Here is a 20,923-nt window from a genome sequence, read left to right as displayed (position 1 = left end):
ATATATATGTGTTAGTATACTGTATTGGTGTTTTTCTTTCTGGCTTACTTCACTCTGTATAATCAGCTCCAGTTTCATCCATCTCATCAGAACTGATTCAAATGAATTCCTTTTAACGGCTGAGTAATACTCCATTGTGTATAGGTACCACAGCTTTCTTATCCATTCATCTGCTGATGGACATCTAGGTTGTTTCCATGTCCTAGCTATTATAAACAGTGCTGCGATGAACATTGGGGTACATGTGTCTCTTTCAATTCTGGTTTCCTCGCTGTGTATGCCCAGCAGTGGGATTGCTGGGTCATAAGGTAGTTCTATTTGCAATTTTTTAAGGAATCTCCACACTGTTCTCCATAGTGGCTGTACTAGTTTGCATTCCCACCAACAGTGTAGGAGGGTTCCCTTTTCTCCACACCCTCTCCAGCATTTATTGCTTGCAGATTTTTGGATCGCAGCCATTCTGACTGGTGTGAAGTGGTACCTCATTGTGGTTTTGATTTGCATTTCTCTAATAATGAGTGATGTTGAGCATCTTTCCATGTGTTTGTTAGCCATCCGTATGTCTTCTTTGGAGAAATGTCTATTTAGCTCTTTGGCCCATTTTTTGATTGGGTCGTTTATTTTTCTGGAATTGAGCTGCAGAAGTTGTTTGTATATTTTTGAGATTAGTTGTTTGTCAGTTGCTTCATTTGCTATTATTTTCTCCCATTCCGAAGGCTGTCTTTTCACCTTGCTTATATTTTCCTTTGTTGTGCAGAAGCTTTTAATTTTAATTAGATCCCATTTGTGTATTTTTGCTTTTATTTCCAGAATTCTGGGAGGTGGATCATAGAGGATCCTGCTGTGATTTATGTCTGAGAGTGTTTTGCCTATGTTCTCCTCTAGGAGTTTTATAGTTTCTGGTCTTACATTTAGATCTTTAATCCATTTTGAGTTTATTTTTGTGTGGGGTGTTAGAAAGTGATCTAGTTTCATTCTTTTACAAGTGGTTGACCAGTTTTCCCAGCACCACTTGTTAAAGAGATTGTCTTTACTCCATTGTATATTCTTGCCTCCTTTGTCAAAGATAAGGTGTCCATATGTGTGTGGATTTATCTCTGGGCTTTCTATTTTGTTCCATTGATCTATATGTCTGTCTTTGTGCCAGTACCATACTGTCTTGATGACTGTGGCTTTGTAGTAGAGCCTGAAGTCAGGCAAGTTGATTCCTCCAGTTCCATTCTTCTTTCTCAAGATTGCTTTGGCTATTCAAGGTTTTTTGTATTTCCATACAAATCTTGAAATTACTTGTTCTAGTTCTGTGAAAAATGTTGCTGGTAGCTTGATAGGGATTGCATTGAATTTGTAAATTGCTTTGGGTAGTATACTCATTTTCACTATATTGATTCTTCCGATCCATGAACATGGTATATTTCTCCATCTATTAGTGTCCTCTTTGATTTCTTTCATCAGTGTTTTATAGTTTTCTATATATAGGTCTTTAGTTTCTTTAGGTAGATATATTCCTAAGTATTTTATTCTTTTTGTTGCAATGGTGAATGGAATTGTTTCCTTAATTTCTTTTTCTACTTTCTCATTATTCGTGTATAGGAATGCAAGGGATTTCTGTGTGTTGATTTTATATCCTGCAACTTTACTATATTCATTGATTAGCTCTAGTAATTTTCTGGTGGAGTCTTTAGGGTTTTCCATGTAGAGGATCATGTCATCTGCAAACAGTGAGAGTTTTACTTCTTCTTTTCCAATTTGGATTCCTTTTATTTCTTTCTCTGCTCTAATTGCTGTGGCCAAAACTTCCAGAACTATGTTGAATAGTAGCGGTGAAAGTGGACACCCTTGTCTTGTTCCTGACTTTAGGGGAAATGCTTTCAATTTTTCACCATTGAGGATAATGTTTGCTGTGGGTTTGTCATATATAGCTTTTATTATGTTGAGGTATGTTCCTTCTATTCCTGCTTTCTGGAGAGTTTTTATCACAAATGGATGTTGAATTTTGTCAAAGGCCTTCTCTGCATCTATTGAGATAATCATATGGTTTTTATTTTTCAATTTGTTAATGTGGTGAATTACATTGATTGATTTGTGGATATTGAAGAATCCTTGCATCCCTGGGATAAAGCCCACTTGGTCATGGTGTATGATCTTTTTAATGTGTTGTTGGATTCTGATTGCTAGAATTTTGTTGAGGATTTTTGCATCTATGTTCATCAGTGATATTGGCCTGTAGTTTTCTTTTTTTGTGACATCTTTGTCAGGTTTTGGTATTAGGGTGATAAGCTTTTAATTTTAATTAAAAGTCCCATTTGTTTATTTTTGCTTTTATTTCCAATATTCTGGAAGGTGGGTCATAGAGGACCCTGCTGTGATTTATGTCAGAGAGTGTTTTGCCTATTTTCTCCTCTAGGAGTTTTATAGTTTCTGGTCTTATATTTAGATCTTTAATCCATTTTGAGTTAATTTTTGTGTATGGTGTTAGAAAGTGTTCTAGTTTCATTCTTTTACAAGTGGTTGACCAGTTTTCCCAGCACCACTTGTTAAAGAGATTGTCTTTTCTCCTTTGTCTATTCTTGCCTCCTTTGTCAAAGATAAGGTGTCCATAGATGTGTGGATTTATCTCTGGGCTTTCTATTTTGTTCCATTGATCTATATGTCTGTCTTTGTGCCAGTACCATACTGTCTTGATGACTGTGGCTTTGTAGTAGAGCCTGAAGTCAGGCAGGTTGATTCCTCCAGTTCCATTCTTCTTTCTCAAGATTGCTTTGGGTATTCAAGGTTTTTTGTATTTCCATACAAATTGTGAAATTATTTGTTCTAGCTCTGTGAAAAGTGCCATTGGTAGCTTGATAAGGAGTGCTTTGAATCTGTAGATTGCGTTGGGTAGTATACTCATTTTCACTATATTGATTCTTCCAATCCATGAACATGGTATATTTTTCCATCTATTAGTGTCCTCTTTGATTTCTTTTAACAGCGTTTTATAGTTTTATATATATAGGTCTTTAGTTTCTTTAGGCAGATATACTCCTAAGTATTTTATTCTTTTTGTTGCAATGGTGTATGGATCACTTTTTAAAATGCAGAAACATTGCTTTTCCAACAGATTCGTCTAGTTAAAGCTGTGGTTTTTCCAATATTCATGTATGTATGTGAGAGTTGGACTATAAAGAAAGCTGAGTAGTGAAGAGTTGATGCTTTTGAAGTGTGGTGTTGGAGAAGACCCTGCATATCCCTTGGAGTGCAAGGAGATTCAACCAATTCATCCTAATGGAAATCCATCCTGAATATCCATTGGAAGGTCTGATCCTGAAGCTGAAATCCAATCCTTTGGCCACCTGATGTGAAGAACTGACCCATTTGAAAAGACTTAGATGCTGGGAAAGACTGAAGGCAGGAGGAGAAGGGAATAAATGACAGAAGATGAGATGGTTGGATGGCATCATCAACTCTATGGACATGAATTCAAGTAAACTCTGGGAGTCGGTGGTGGACAGGGGGGCCTACTGTAGAGTCAGACTGGACTGAGTGACTGAATTGACTGAACTGATTGAATAAACCTGAACTAATTTATATATGTAGAAAACAAACCATGAAGTTGGTTCACCTTCTTGTAAATTAAGTAGATGTTGACATTTAAGGAAACTCTCACGAAGTTTCAAAATACATGTCTTAACCATAATAAACTAGGTATCTTTTCTAAAGTATATGAGAAAAACTTCCACTTGTTAGTAATTAAAACATACAGTTCACATTCTGATGGATTGAGAAGCTTGGTTGCTTGTTTCACAACTTTTTCAAATAAAATATTAATGTTGAATTTATTATGTATCATTTATATTTGTTTTCATAAAAACTAAACTAATAAAAATAATGATACTTCACTGAAATATTTTGCTATTGACAAATGTCATTTCAATATTAATGTATTCATCAGTGATATTTCCTTTTTCACTAACACTAAAATTTATCCATATCAGTTACAACTTTATAATTCGAATTATGGGAAATACTGCCATCTGTTGAAATTTTAGCAATTGATCCTCCCAACATTACATTTCACTATATCACCTGAACTCACAAGTGAATAACTTAACAATTTTGCAATCATTTCAAGTTCTTACAGGAGTTTTGTTAAATAATCAAATTTTTACTCCTTTATTGTGATTATTTGACATGTATTATTCTTCTTTCCCTAGACTGGTTACTTACTCTACAAGTTCAATTCAGTTCAGTCACTCATTTGGGTCTCACTCTTTGCAACCCCATGAACCATAGCAGGCCAGGCCTCCCTGTCCATCACCAACTCCTCTAGTTCACCCAAACTCATGTCCATTGTGGCCGGGATGCCATCCAAACATCTCATCCTCTGTCATCCCCTTCTCCTCCTGCCCTCAATCTTTCTCAGCATCAGGGTCTTTTCAAATGAGTCAGCTCTTCACATCAGATGGCCAAAGTATTGGAGTTTCAGCTGAACATCAGTCCCTCCAGTGAACACCCAGGACTAATTCCTTTAACATGGACTGGTTGGATCTCCTTGCAGTCCTTTCAAGAGTCTTCTTTAACAACACAGTTCAAAAGCATCAATTCTTCTGCACTCAGCTTTCTTTACAGTCCAACTCTCACATCCATACATGACTACTGGAAAAATATAGCCTTGACTAGGTGGACCTTTGTTGACAAAGTAATGACTCTTTTTTAAAATGCTGTCTAGGTTAGTCATAACTTTCCTTCCATGGAATAAGTGTCTTTTAATTTCATGGCTACAATCACCATCTGCAGTGATTTTTGAGCCCCCCAAAATAAAGTCAGCCACTATTTCTACTGTTTTCCCATCTATTTACCATGAAGTGATGGGACAGGATGCCATGATCTTAGTTTTCTGAATTTTGAGCATTAAGCCAACTTTTTCACTCTCCTCTTTCACTTTCATCAAGAGGCTCTTTAATTTGTCTTCACTTTCTGCCATGAGGGTGGTGTCATCTTCATATCTGAGGTTACTGATATTTCTCCCGGAAATCTTGCTTCCAGCTTGTGCTTCAGAGCAGCAGCTGTGCAGTGCAAGAGTGGTCAAGAGGAGATACCCCATGTCTAAGGTAAGGAGCAGCAGCTGCACTTTGCTGGAGCAGCCGTGAAGAGATACCCCACGTCCAAGGTAAGAGAAACCCAAGTAAAATGGTAGGAATTGAGAGAGGGCATCAGAGAGCAGACAGACTGAAACCACAATCACAGAAAAGTAACCAAGCTGATCACATGGACCACAGCCTTGTCTAAAACAATGAAACTAAGTCATACCATGCGGGGCCATCCAAGATGGATGGGTGATGGCAGAGAGGTCTGACAGAATGTGGTCCACTTGGAGAAGGGAATGGCAAGCCAGTTAAATATTCTTGCCTTGAGAACCCCATGAACAGTATGAAAAGGCAAAAAGATAGGACACTGAAAGATGAACTCCCCAGGTCAGTAGGTGCCCAATATGCTACTGGAGATCAGTGAAGAAATAACTCCAGAAAGAATGAAGACATGGAGCCAAAGCAAAAACTCTACAAGGGCAACTCTCAAAATACAGCTCCCTTTAGGGTTCAAGTTTACTTTATAAACTTTCATGTTCATAATTGACATTTATACGCATATTCTTTATACAGAATAATAGACTTCAGTGATTTTTACCTGCCTGAAAATATTTTTTAATTTTTTATTTATTTTATTTTGTGAATAAATTTTAAAATGACTAGAATACAGTTAAAACCAGAGAAGGAAATAGCAAAAATCTTAAAAAGTAGAATAAATACCTTTCAATAGAAGGGATAATATTGAGGAATATATACCTTGAGATATTTTTTTCTGAAGAAGAACTAGGAAACTTGTGTCCTTGAAGTAAAGATTCAGGCAACAGATATATTGATTTGTTCTCTTACACTGCAAGTCTTGCAAGTAGTTCCCATTCCTAATACTTGCCTGCCCACATACAGGCATTACTAGAATTGAGCAGTGGCTGTCCTCTTAGCTGTATATGTACCTTCCAGTCTCTGTTCTCCCCTATAACCTCCCTGATGCTCACAGGCAGCCTGCTTTTACCTGGACCTTTGTTTGTCTTGTATTCCAGGCCACTGCGTTTGTATCTCCCTAGTGCAGAGTCTTTGTAAAGCAAATTATTAGTCTAGTCCCCCCTCTTACTCTCAAATGCTTACTCAAAACCTACGCAGCTTAAATTAAGATAAAGTAGATAGACCTAGAGTCTGTCATACAGAGTGAAGTAAGCCAGAAAAAGAAAAACAAATATAGTAACACACACATGTGGAATCTAGAAAAATGGTACACATGAACCTATCTGCAGGGCAAGAATAGATAAGCAGATGTAGAGATAGGACATATGGACATGGGATGTGGGGGTGAATTGGGAGAGTAGGATTGATATATATACACTACCACGTGTGAAATAAATAGCTAGTGGGAACCTGATGTATAGCACAGAGAGCTCAGCTCAGTGCTCTGTGATATTCTAGTGAGGTGGGATGGGGTGGAGGATGGTAGGAAGTCTCAAATGGGAGGGCACAGCAGAAGCCAACAGAACATTGTAAAGTGATTATACTCTAATTTAGAAAAGATACAGTGGTAGCTTTAAATTGAAATATAAGAGGTAAGAAACTGAGGCCATGGTAAATTAACAGAAGAAAGAAAAATGCAATGTTAAAAATGTGTGCCAGATATTGTCTTGCTGTAACATGGCTTTCACAGCTAAAGAGAAAAAAAGAAAAATAAATGTCAGAAAAAATGTAAAACAAACAACCAAGAACACCTTAAGAGAAACAGTTAGATTACTGGGTCTATTTAATCACTGGATAAGATCTTTATAGGGTTTGACCTGTGTTTATATTTGTGTATTTCATGGTGCTTTATGTATGCAAGTCTTCATAATATACATCATTGTTTTTTCTTCAAACAATTTGCAAAGTTTCCCAAGATATAGTTTGTCATTTTTTTTTCATTTGATGAGTTATAATGCTTTTGGGAAAATTAAAGAATATTGCAAGCTACTCTTATTGTGGTGACACCAAATCATTCTGAGAGCAGCAATGTGTTTAAAGCAGTATGGGTGCAAAATAAAATATCTTTTAAACAAATCAGAGTGTGAAGTTCTAGGTGTGTACTGCCTTTGTTTCAACACACTAAGAGCATATCATCATGTGGCAGAATTGACAGTTGTCAGTCATTCTGGGGAGACTGAAGATATGTCGATCCCATTAGTGATTAATGTAATGAGTTCACTCAAAGAGTATTCATTTATTCTTTGTCAAGTTAAACAATTGTTTCACTATGAACTGATGCTTCAGCAACAATCATAGATCAAAATAAAGTTAGGGATACATTTTTGTTTATTCATCACCATTTTCTTATTTTTTGGTGATTTCTAAAATAAGTTTTAATGGGCTTGTCTGGTTAAAATCAGTTTATTGAGCCCCCTGAATAAGTTTTTCACTCTATCATAATAAGGGTTATAATATTAATATACATCTTAAAAATAGCGGTGGTAGAATCTACTTAAATAACATAGGTTGAAAATGAGGTTGGTGTTGTAATTATAATAAAGTTTATATTCTGCCTAATTCAGCACTATCACTCATTACCTCTTTAAAAACAAACAAACAAACAAACTTTGAACTTTAGTCTCTGGTGGGTCAGTAGTAAAGATGCTGCCTGCAATACAGGAGACCTGGGAGATGCAAATTCGATCCCTGGATCAGGAAGATTCTCTGGAGAAGGAAATGAAACCCACTCCAGTAATTTTGCCTTGTAAATCCCATGGGCAGAGGAAGGAGATACGCTATAGTCCATGAGATCGTAAAAGAGTCGGACATGACTTAGTGACTAAATCAACTAATCAACTCCTTATTCTATAAAAGGGTTTTGTTGTTGTTTAGTTCAACACTTTGCCACCCTGTTGACTGCAGCACACCTGGCTCCCCTGTCCTTCACTATCTCCCAGAGTCTGATCAACTCATGTCCATTGAATTGATGATGCTATCCAACAATCTCATCCTCATCCTTCTCCTCCAGCCTTCAATCTTTCCCAGCATCAGGGTCTTTTCCAATGAGTTGCCTCTTCACATATAATTGGCCAAAGTTTCAGAGTTTCAGCATCAGTCTTTATAATGAAGATTCAAGGTTAATTTCCTTTAGGATTGACCTGTTTGAGCTCCTTGCAGTCCGAGGGATTCTCAAGAGTCTTCTCCAGCACCACAGTTCAAAAGCATCAATTCTTCGTCACTCAGGCTTCTTTATGGTCCCACTTTCACATCCGTACATGACTACTGGAAAACCATACCTTTGACAATATGGACCTTTGTCCATAAAGTGATGTCTCTGCTTTTTAATATGCTGTCTAAGTTTGTCATAGCTTTTCTTCCAAGGAGCAAGCATCTTTTAATTTCACAGCTGCAGTCACCATCCGATTACACTTGTCTCATAATGAAATAGGTGTATATGCATATTGTATGGAATAAGGGGTTAAATGAATACAAAAATACACTGCAATTTTGTAAAATGACTTGGAATTTAATTATATTTCATAATTTAATAATATGGACTTATCTATGACTTATAATTTTCTTTTAAACATGTTTTCTTCATAGAGCAAAAGCCATGTGAAAGAACCAAGTCACATAATCTTGTCCTTAGAATTGAAATTTTAAAGTAGCTTTGCCTAACCATAAATTCAACTTGCCTATCTTTATCCATGGTCTTTTAACAACAGTAGTTTGACAGAGTATTTAAATTCAACTCATTTATTTATTCATTTCATAACCATTTATCCAGGGCTGGGCACAAATCTAAACACTTAATGTTACAAAGACAAATCAAGCATCATTCTTACTTAGAGGGACCCACAGTGTAGGGGAGATGTGCACCTATGGAGATAAATATAGCATAAAAGTACATGGGAAAGGCCATGTAACAGAAACCAAGGGTTAATTAACTGTCTGCTAATTCTGTGATGGAGTTCAGAGAAACTTTTAAGAGGCCTTTTAAACAAAGGAATGTGGTAGTCCTGGTGGCTCAGATGGTAAAGTATCTGCCTTCAAAACAGGAGACTCAGGTTTAATCTCTGGTTTAGGAAGATCCCCTGGAGAAAATGACAAATCAATCCAGTATTCTTTCCTGGAAAATTCCATGGACAGAGGAGTCTGGAGGGCTATAGTTCATGGGGTCACAAAGAGTCAGACACAATTGAGTGTCTATCACAAACGAAGGAATGTGAGTGAAAAATTCTAGACTGATATAAGAATATGCATATTCTTGCTGTGTTTTCGGAACAGGCAGTATTCCATTGAGTACTGAGAACAATACTGAGAGATAAGGCTGGGTAAGCCTTTCACACTGACTTGTGGAGAGCAGTCCTTGACTTGCCACCCTGTCTACTTTGTTACAGAGTTTATTTTCTTCCTCACCTCAGATTTATTGAAGTTGAATTGTATTCCTTGGACTATAAACACAAATAGACAAAATTCTTTACCTCTGAAATTTCTTTTGTCCTTAAAACTCATCATTATTTGTAGACTTTTGGATCACAGCCATTCTGACTGGTGTGAAATGATACCTCATTGCGGTTTTGATTTGCATTTCTCTGATAATGAGTGATGTTGAGCATCTTTTCATGTGTTTGTTAGCCATCCGTATGTCCATTACTTGTTTTATTTCAAATATGCCTCTGCAAATTTTTCTAAAAATCACTGCTGCAGCTACTTGTCTCTAACTTTTTGATGATGTTTGCTAAGTTGTTTTTTCAAAGACGAACCTAGCAGGTCCTTTTAAAAAAATAATTGGAATAGAGTTGCTTTAAAATATTATGTTATTTTTGCTTTACAGTAAAGTGAATCATCCATACACATACTTATATCTCTCTATTTTGTACTTCCTTTCTATTTAGGTCACCACAAAGCATTGAGTAGAGTTCCTTGTGCTATACAACAGGTTCTCATCAGCTACCTATTTTATACACCATATCAATAGCGCATATACATCAATTCCAATCTCCCAACTCACCTGCCCCCTCTTTTCCCTTTGGTGACCATATGTTTTTTCTCTACATCTGGGTCTCCATATCTGTTTTGCAAACAGGTTAATCTGTACTGTTTTACCAGATTCCATACATTTGCAGAGACATTACTTTGCCAACAAAGGTTCGTCTCGTCAAGGCTATGGTTACTCCAGTGGTCATGTATGGATGTGAGAGTAGGACTGTGAATATACGTCCAACTGAGCTGAGCACAGAAGAATTGATGCTGTTGAACTGTGGTGTTGGAGAAGACTCTTGAGAGTCCCTTGGACTGCAAGGAGATCCAACCAATCCATTCTAAAGGAGACCAGTCTTGGGTGTTCTTTGGAAGGACTGATGCTAAAGCTGAAACTCCAATACTTTGGCCACCTGATGCGAAGAGTTGACTCATTGAAAAAGCCCCTGATGCTGGGAGGAATTGGGGGCAGGAAGAGAAGGGGGCGACAGAGGATGAGATGCCTGGATGGCATCACCAACTCAATGGATATGAGTTTGAGTGAACTCCGGGAGTTGGTGATGGACAGGGAGGCCTGGGGTGCTGCGATTCATGGGGTCACACAGAGTCGGACACAACTGAGTGACTGAACTGAACTTAACTGATGATATTTATTTTTCTCTTTATGACTTACTTCATTCTGTCTTTTATACTTTTTAAACATCATGTGCAAGAAGGACAGCTCCCCTCAGGATTTTTAAATAATTAATGGTTATACTATAAAATACTACCCACAGCTTCTGCCATATTAGAAATACTCAAATATGTTTCCTTCCCTTTCTGAAGGTGTCATAAACAGTATTTCATTCTGAACTCACAAAACTGATACTCTCTCCTTGAATCGCCTGGTGGGCTCTCCACTCACAAGGTTTATATTCTACTCTGAGATTGCAGTTTATTTTATTTGCAATACCTTGCCATTGGATGGTATGCTTCTGTGTGTATGTGAAGAGCATTCATTCCTAATATGAAGAATTTTTTAAAAATCCCACAAACAGTACATATTCAATAGTTTTCCAAGAGTAGAATGTCCATATCAAAATGTTTATTCTGAATACCTCCAAGAATTCATTAGTAATACATAAATACTTCAGCAAATACAAAGTATCATTTCTTACTACTACTATCTCATTTTTAGTATTTAACCCTGATGTCAATTGAAATGGATATCTTTATCCAGTATCATCCAGATAGTGATGATATCTTTATCTAGTGATGATATTTTTATCCAGTGATGATACTTTATATCCAGATATCTTTATCCACTATCATCCAGATAGTGACATCTATCTACCAAGTTCAGGAGACAACAGATGGAGTGATTTCTTTAGTCTTGTGTATAAAAAAAAGACTGTACAAACACAATCTTTCCATTTAAGAGAATAGGCACATGACATTATACATCCAAGTACAGTTGACCCTTGAAAAATGTGAGAGTTAGGAGCATCCAACCTCTACACTGTCCATACATATAACTTATAGTCAGCTTTCTGTATCCAGGTTCCTCATTATCTGCAGATACACCCAACCACTGATCTAGTCATGTAGTCCCATAGCCCTTACTACTGAGAAAAATAAATAAGTAGACTCTTGCATCTCAAGTCCATATTGTTCAAGGCTTAGCTGTTTTTCAGTTTGTTTTACATAAACGAATAATGATAAGTGTAGATCAAAAGAAACTTGTACTTACTCTGAGGAAACCTTGGGGGGTTGTCATTGACATCTGTCAGGGTGATGTTGACTGTGGTGGATCCTGAAAGCCCTCCAACTTGCCCAGCCATGTCTTTGGCTTGAATGACCACTGAGTAATGTTCTCTGGCTTCTCTGTCCATATTATGTAAGGCAGTTCTAATAACTCCTGTAATACATGTTTTAAACAGAATAGCATGGATTATACATTAAATGAAAAGCAATATAGCTATATATATCTCTTTATTTTCATTTTAAGAAAAGTAGATCTTTTAATGTTTTTATTGGAATATAATTGCTCAACAGTGTTGTGTTAGTTCATGCTGTTCAATGTCATGAATCTGCCGTATGTATACATTTATCCCCTCCCTCTTGAGCCTCCCTTCCCTGTCCCCAATTCCACCCATTTGGTTCATCACAGAGTACCGAGATGAGCTCTCTGAGTTATACAGCAGCTTCCCACTAGCTAGCTATTTTACACATGGTAGCATATATATGTTAATGTAAGTCTCTCAATAATCCTCCCTCTCAGTCCCCACAGGTCCATTCTCTATGTCTGCACCTCTATTCCTGCTCTACAAATAGGTTCATCTGTACCATTTAAGAAAAGTAGTTTTAACTGAAATGCTTTTGAGAGAAAGTCAGGGTTAGACAAACATTACCTGCCCATGTTATTAAAACTGTCTCATGTAAATATTTGTTTGCAACCATAGGTCCAAAGGGAATCTATAGATACTAAGGGACAAATGAAGATATCGCATTGCTTGGCGTTCCTTGGGGTGACAGGCCCATCAGAGGTAGACCTGTGGTCCTTGCTCTTTTCTTCCGCTGGTGAGTTGAATATTTCATGATTTGCGCTCATCCTAAGTGTCAGCTCAGATGATTTGAGCAGAGGTTAATTTTTCTCCTTACACAACAATTTACATAGTTTTCCGAAAGGGTTGTCAAATTTTGATGATGAAAACATTGGCAGAGTGTAGACACTTGAAAAAGATTATAGGCAGTTAGTACTTTAATATTTATCAAGACTAAGAAACTGACTACTTTTTGTCAGGAAATAACAACTATAATAAAAACTAGATCTAAGTACATGAGCAAAATAAAGAAAGTGATGAGATTGTTTGAAAAATTATATGTAAAGTCACATTAATTGTCTTGCAGTGACATGTAATACGTTTTGTCTTGCAGTGACATTCAATAAAGAGATACAAATTATATATGTCATATGTAATTATGCGTAGGTAAACACACCACACAGATACACACACATAGAGAAACACACACACACACACACACACACACACACACACACACACACAGCTCTGTCAATAGAGCCTTACATTTAAAACTGAAACAAATTTTCCAGCAGGTCACATTTATATTAGAACTACCAAATATGTCTTCAGTTCAGTCACTCAGTCAAGTCAGACTCTTTGCAACTCCATGGTCTGTAGCATGCCAGGCCTCCTTGTCCATCACCACTCTTGTAATTTACTCAAAGTCATGTCCATTGGGTTGTAGACGGCATCCAACTTTCTCATCCTCTGCCATTCCCTTCTCCTCCCACCTTCCATATTTCCCAGCATCAGGGTCTTTCCAGTGAGTCAGTCATTTGCATCAGGTGGCCAAAGGATTGGAGTTTCAGCTTCAGGGTCAGTCCTAATGAATATTCAGGATGGATTTCCTTTAGGATGGACAGCTTGGATCTCCTTGCAGTCTCGAGTCTTCTCCAACATCACAGTTCAAAAGCATCAATTATTCGGCACTCAGCTTTCTTTATAGTCCACCTTTCACATCCATACACGACTACTGGAAAAACCATAGCTTTGGCTAGATGGAACTGTTGGCAAAGTAATGTCTCTGCTTTTTAAAATGCTGTCTAGTTTGGTCATAACTTTTCTTCCAAGGACTAAGTATCTTTGACTTTCATGGCTGCAGTCACCATCTGCAGTGATTTTGTAGCCCCAAAAATAAAGCCAGTCGCTGTTTCCGCTGTTTCCCCATCTATTTCCCATGAAATGATGGGACCAGAGGCCATGATCTTAGTTTTCTGAATGTTGAGCTTTAAGCCAACTTTTTCACTCTCCTCTTTCACTTTCATCAAGAGGCTCTTTAGTTCCTCTTCACTTGCTGCCATAAGGGTGGTGTCATCTGCATATCTGAGGTTATTGATATTTCTCCTGCCAATCATGATTCCAGCTTGTGATTCTTCCAGCCCAGCGTTTCTCATGATGCACTCTGCATATAAGTTAAATAAGCAGGGTGACAATATACAGCCTTGACGTACTCCTTATCCTATTTGGAACCAGTCTGTTGTTCTATGTCCAGTTCTAACTGCTGCTTCCTGACCTGCATACAGATTTCTCAAGAGGCAGGTCAGGTGGTCTAGTATTCCCATCTCTTGAAGAATTTTCCACAGTTTGTTGTGATCCTCACCATCAAAGGCTTTGGCATAGTCAATAAAGCATAAATACATATTTTTTCTGGAACTGTCTTGCTTTTTTGATGATCCAATGAAGAGGTGGCAAGAATATACAGAATAACTATACAAAAAAGATCTTCACAATCCAGATAATCACAATGGTGTGATCACTCACCTAGAGCCAGACATCCTGGAATGTGAAGTCAAGTGGGCCTTTGGAAGCCATCGCTATGAGCAAAACCAGTGGAGGTGAGGGAATTCAGTTGAGCTATTTCAAATCCTAAAAGATGATGCTGTGAAAGTGCTGCACTCAATATGCCAGCAAATTTGGAAAATGCAGCAGTGGTCACAGGACTGGAAAAGGTCAGTTTTCATTTCAATCCCAAAGAAAGGCAATGCCTAAGAATGCTCAAACTGTTGCACAATTGCACTCATCTCACACACTAGTAAAGTAATGCTCAAAATTCTCCAACCCAGGCTTCAACAATACATGAAACGTGAACTTCCAGATGTTCAAGCTGGTTTTAGAAAAGGCAGAGGAGCCAGAGATAAAATTGCCAACATCCACTGGATCATCAAAAAAGCAAGAGAGTTCCAGAATATAGGACACTTAACCACTAATGTTATTTATTTATTTTTTTCTTTACTGACTTGATTGCACATGTAATTACTTTGAGTGAGAGCCACAGGCCCCAGGAAAATAGAATTCCAGCTTTTAATACTTGTGGACATATAATGGAGGAAGTTTAGGAGAACCTTCCCGAAGCTAAATAAGAATGAAAATTATTCATATCGAAATGAATTATAATAATATGATAATAAATGATTCATCTAATCCATAGATATGAAAAAGCCTCAAGCATTCTTATTAAAAAGAACAATGTTTTTTTTCCCATAAATAATTATATAAGAAAAAAGTTAATTGATGCAGAGGGGAACAAGTTAAGAGTTTATGAAAACATTTAATGAAAGAAATTTATACTTTCTAAAATTAAAGATGCCATTCTGAAAAAAAAAAAGGGACTTACCTCTGATATGTAGAAATATGAGATTACTATCCAGGATATTTTACAAAGAAATCATTACAGTAATATTTGTAGAATATACAAATATGAAAATAAAATCTTTCTTAAAACTTATTTATTTTTTAATTGAAGGATAATTGCTGTCAAACATAAACATGAATCAGCCATAGGTGTATACACGTCACCTCCCTCTTGAACCTTCCCTCCCATCTATCTCCAAAGTGAATGACAGATATTTTATGCAATCTGAATGTCATTCATTTAAAAGGATCAGAGAAGAAGAATTAACACAAACCCTGTTTTATAGCACAGATTTAATAATTTCATTATCTCCTTTCTTTTATAATAGCGCTACTATGACATGAAATGGGAAGAAATTTGTCAAAGAAATTTGCTTACGGAAAGAAAAGAGCATATCTAGAATTGACACATATTTCTCAGAAATGATTATCTAAGGAATCATTTAAACACTCAATTCTCCTGAGAATGGCTCATTCGCATGTACTTAGCTATGACCTTGCCTGAGGGCACACAGGTTATAGGGCAAACTGCCATAGCCACATGATCCCCTGATATAATAACATGATTCCAACATATAGCCCAGATGTTCCTGAGTGGGGTAGTCTAGAACATAGCTGGTGCACAGTTACTTTAGTTTTTTCCTTTTCAGTAGCACTTTATTATTTTACAGTAGTTTTAGGTCCACAGTAAAATTAAGAAAATAGAGTTATCATGTACCCTTTTTCTCCAGACTGTACACCACCTCCCAAACTAGCCACATTCTGTACTAAAATAATGCATTTGTTACAACTGATAAACCTACATTATTAGCACATCATTATCACCATGGCATCTGGTCCCATAACTTCATGGGAAATAGATGAGGAAACAATGGCTGACTTTATTTATTGGGGCTCCAAAATCACTGCAGATGGTGACTGCAGCCATGAAATTAAAAGACACTTACTCCTTGGAAGGAAAGTTATGACCAACCTAGATAGCATATTGAAAAGCAGAGATATTACTTTGACAACAAAGGTCTATCTAGTCAAGGCTAGTGGTCATGTATGGATGTGAGAGTTGGACTGTGAAGAAACCTGAGTGCAGAAGAATTGATGCTTTTGAACTGTGGTGTTGGAGAAGACTTTTGAGAGTCCCTTGGACTGCAAGGAGATCCAACTCTAGTCCACTCTAAAGGAGATCAGTCCTGGGTGTTCTTTGGAAGGAATGATGCTTAAGCTGAAACTCCAGTACTTTGGCCACCTTATGCGAAGTTTTGACTCATTGGAAAAGACTCTGTTGCTGGGATGGATTGGGGGCAGGAGGAGAAGGGGACGACTGAGGATGAGATGGCTGGATGGCATCACTGACTCGATGGATGTGAGTTTGAGTGAACTCCGGGAGATGGTGATGGACAGGGAGGCCTGGCGTGCTGTGATTCATGGGGTCACAAAGAGTTGGACATGACTGAGCAACTGAACTGATCACCCAAAATATATAATTTACATTAGAGATCACTCTCGGTGTTGCATATTCTATGGGTTTGGATCCATGTATAATAATATGTATTCATTACAGCATAACATAGAATACTTTAACTGCCCTAAAAATCCTCTCTTTTCCACCTATTCATCCCTCCCTCCCCTCAGCCTTTGGCAATCACTGATCATTTTACTGTCTCCTTAATTTTGCTTCCTCAAAAATGTCATATAATTGGAACCATATAGTGTGCAACCTTTTCAGATTGGCCTCTTCAATTAGCAATGGGCATTTAAGGATCCTCCATGTCTATCCATGGCTTTATAGTTCCTTTGTTTCTAAAACTGTTGAATGTGCTCAGTAATGTCTCACTCTTTACAGCCCCATGAACTGTAGCCCACCAGGCTTTGCTGTCCTTGGGATTTTACAGGAAAGAATACTGGAGTGGGTTGCAATGATCTTTTCTAGCTTTTACCTAAAAACTGTAAAACAGGTTTGTCAATACCTATAAAAAATGTCTGGGATTTGATTGGTATCCCACTGAATGTATTGATAAGGTTAGGCAGAACTAACATCTTGATAATATTGAGTCTTGCCTATCCATGCACATAACATATATCTCCATTTATTTACTTCTTGTTTCTTTATTGAGACTTTTATAGTTTTCCTCATATAGATTTCATACCTTTTATCGTTAAATTTACCCCCAAGTATCTCTTTTTAAGCTAAGCTAACCTAAATGGTATTGTATTTTTAAATCAAAGTCTACTTCTTTATTGCTGGTAAATAGGAAAGAGGTTGACTTTTATATATCAACCTTATATCCTGAAACCTTTCTCTCTGAAGACTGTCCTTGGACATAGCTCCCACTCTGGGAAATGTTGGCAGAAAAATGATTCCAAGGGCAGAGAAGGGGGTGAGGAGCCTCTGATTACCTGGGTTCAGCTTGCTAGTCAATTGGCATTCATGTCCTCTGAACGATCTCCCCTGACATTAACAACTACTATAGGCGATTCCAGTGTAAGTAGGTCAAAAGTATGAAAAGTCACAATTAGACAAAATTCTGCCATTGTTTTCATACGTTTCTTCATTTTTTATCACCATCTTGTCATATCAATAAAATATATGTGGAGATACACACATGAAAACAACCAATAATATTCAATTATAATAAACATTTTTCAAAACTATGAAGCCTAAACTCCTACACAAGACTAGGATAAACTATATTTGTATAGACCAAACAAGAACTGATATTTTGGTTTTTTGTTTGGCTTTTCTATCATGTATCCATGGACCCAGTAATTGTATTTTAACTTATTTTTTTCTTTCAAATAAACATAATAATAAAGACTTATCACCTGGCCTTTTTATTTGGTAAATTTGTAAATAAAACAATGCAGAGTAGCTAAATTAATCACCTTAAATTAGTGCAGTGTTTGCATAAGAACAAAGGAAACACTCCACATTTCAATATACGCTAGGTAACGACTATTAGCATATTCTGAATGTTTGTCTAATATGCTTCACTAGCAATGTTTATTTCAAAATTTTTAACAGAAATTGTTGCCTTTTGTTCGCCTGCGATGTTGTGTTGAATCAACAGGAAGTGATTACCTTTGTATCATTTTGTTTTGTTTCTTATTACTTTCCCGGTAAACGATCACAGGTACCCCACTGCCTGCAAATTACCTTCTGACTACAGCTTCCCAATCACCTTGATATATAGGGGCTTGTAACTGGGAATGACTCTTTGCTGAATACAAGCTCATAACATTGGAACTCATCTGCAGTTATAAACATTACTCACTGAACCTGACTCACTAGATCACCACATGTTTTTTTCTTTGACTGGTGATATTCATATAGAGCAATAGATCCTCCAAACTGGTTTCTTGTATTTTAGCCACTAAAAAGAATTTAAGATGGAAATATACAAATTTAGTTTATTAGGTAATACCACAGAAGACTGAAAAATAAAATCTCTAAAAGAGCGGAACAAATAAACAGGCATGACATTCAAATTGTTAAAAACACTTTCAAGTACATATGTGCATTTATAAGAAGAGCTGGTAAATTTTCTTCCATATCTTAACTACATATATTCATTTGGGCTCAGTTGCTTATTTTCTTTCTTAATTTTGTCAATTGTTCATTCATTCGTTTGAACTTTCTTATATAACTATGTAACGCCTATTACAAGATATCAGCGCTTCCCTGGTGGCTCAGACGGTAAAGCGTCTGCCTGCAATGTGAGAAGCCTGGGTTCAATCCAAAGGTTGGGAAGATCCCATGGAGAAGGAAATGGTAACCCACTGCAGTATTCTTGCCTGGAGAATCCCATGGACAGAGAAGCCTGGTGCAGGCTACAGTCCATGGGTTGCAAAGAGTTGGACACGACTGAGCGACTTCACTTTCACTTTCTATTACAAGATATCAGTCTATGTAAGAGTGTGTTCAGCCATGTCTGACTTTGAGTGACCCAATGGACTTTGACCATGGAATTTTCCAGGCAAGAATACTAGACTATGTTGCCACTTCCTACTCCAGGGGATCTTCCTGACCCAAAGATCAAACCCATATCTCCCATATTGACAGGTGGAAATTCTTTCCTACTGTACTTCCTGGGAAGCCTCAAAATGTACCAGAGTCCTACTGTTTTTCTAATGGGGCACAGTTCAGTTCAGTCACTCAGTCGTGTCCGACTCTTTGCGACCCCATGAATCACAGCATGCCAGGCCTCCCTGTCCGTCACCAACTCCCGGAGTTCACTCAAACTCACGTCCATCAAGTCAGTGATGCCATCCAGCCATCTCATCCTCTGTCATCCCCTTCTCCTCCTGCCCCCAATTCCTCCCAGAATCAGGGTCTTTTCAAATGAGTTAGCTCTTCGCATGAGGTGGCCAAAGTACTGGAGTTTTAGCTTTAGCATCATTCCTTCCAAAGAACACCCAGGACTGATCTCCTTTAGAGTGGACTAGTTGGATCTCCTTGCAGTCCAAGTGACTCTCAAGAGTCTTCTCCAACACCACAGTTCAAAAGCATCAATTCCTCAGTGCTCAGGTTTCTTCATAGTCCAACTCTTACATCCATACATGACCACTGGAAAAACCATAGCCTTGACTAGATGGACCTTTGTTGTCAAAGTAATGTCTCTGCTTTTGAATATGCTATCTAGGTTGGTCATAACTTTTCTTCCAAGGAGTAAGTGTCTTTTAATTTCATGGCTGCAATCACCATCTGCAGTGATTTTGGAGCCCCAAAAATAAAGTCAGCCACTGTTTCCCCATCTATTTCCCATGAAGTGATAGGACCAGATGCCAAATGGGGTGCAAGGGTACTTAAAAACAAAATTATGTGAAGTTACAATTAAAATGCACCTTCAAGGACACCATTCTAGACCTACTGAGTGAAAATTTAGGGAAGTGGGCACAACATCAGTATTCGTGACAAACCTCTTCTGCGGTTCCCATGAATGGTCTAATCTGAGATATTCACCTGCAGTTGAGGACATATGATATCTGGCCACCAAGTGTTCATATTTCATTTGAGTATCTAATCATTTAAAACAATTAGGAAAACATTAAGAGGTTTATAAACATTTAGAAGTTTCATTAACCAGTTCCTACACAATGATAGTTAACATCTTGCAGGAGTAATTCATCCTTCCAACAGCCTGATCATGATGATCTAGGTACCTGTGAGACTTTTTTATGTTAGCTAATGAAGTGCTATTTGTTTCAACATTTAGTATATTATATGGTACTTCTATTCAACTACACATTATGAATTTTCCCTACTGATTTTGTAAAGATAATATGACTTTCATAAATTCCTGTCTACACTGAAATCAAAAACACTGAGACATTAAATCATCACCACAGTTTCAGAAATCTGTTTCCTTCATTCACCACCAATCCAATGTATATTGAATGTGTCTCTGCTATATTTAAAATGTGGGGTACTGGGACATTAAGGATAGAGCTTACGATTTTAGAAGGTCATGATTAGAGTGTTTACTGACAGGGAAATAACTAAGAAATTATGGAAAGTTAAGTGTTAGTCACTCAGTCGTGTCTGACTCTTTCAGACCTCATGGACTATAGCCAGCCAGGCTCCTCTGTCCATGAAATTTTCCAGGCAAGAATACAGGAGTAGGTAGCTATTCCCTTCTCAAGGGGATCTTTCCAACCCAGGGACTGAACTTAGGTGTCCTGCATTGCAGGCAGATTCTTTACCATCTGAGCCATGAGGGAAGCCCT

At 37.5% G+C, this 20,923-nt stretch overlaps 1 protein-coding gene across 3 annotated transcripts in view; it reads right to left on the bottom strand.

Moving 5' to 3' along the window:
* CDH18 (cadherin 18) overlaps positions 1-20,923 on the bottom strand; it is a 604,406-nt gene that overhangs the window by 155,694 nt on the left and 427,789 nt on the right. For all 3 annotated transcript variants that reach the window (XM_018065791.1, XM_018065792.1, XM_018065793.1), the window contains exon 5: positions 11,737-11,904. In XM_018065791.1, coding sequence (XP_017921280.1) covers positions 11,737-11,904 — 168 coding nt within the window. The remainder of the gene's footprint in view (positions 1-11,736; positions 11,905-20,923) is intronic.

This window comes from Capra hircus, chromosome 20 (assembly GCF_001704415.2).
Source record: "Capra hircus breed San Clemente chromosome 20, ASM170441v1, whole genome shotgun sequence".
NCBI classification, from domain to species: domain Eukaryota; kingdom Metazoa; phylum Chordata; class Mammalia; order Artiodactyla; family Bovidae; genus Capra; species Capra hircus.
This window is presented reverse-complemented; position numbering and strand designations above follow the sequence as displayed.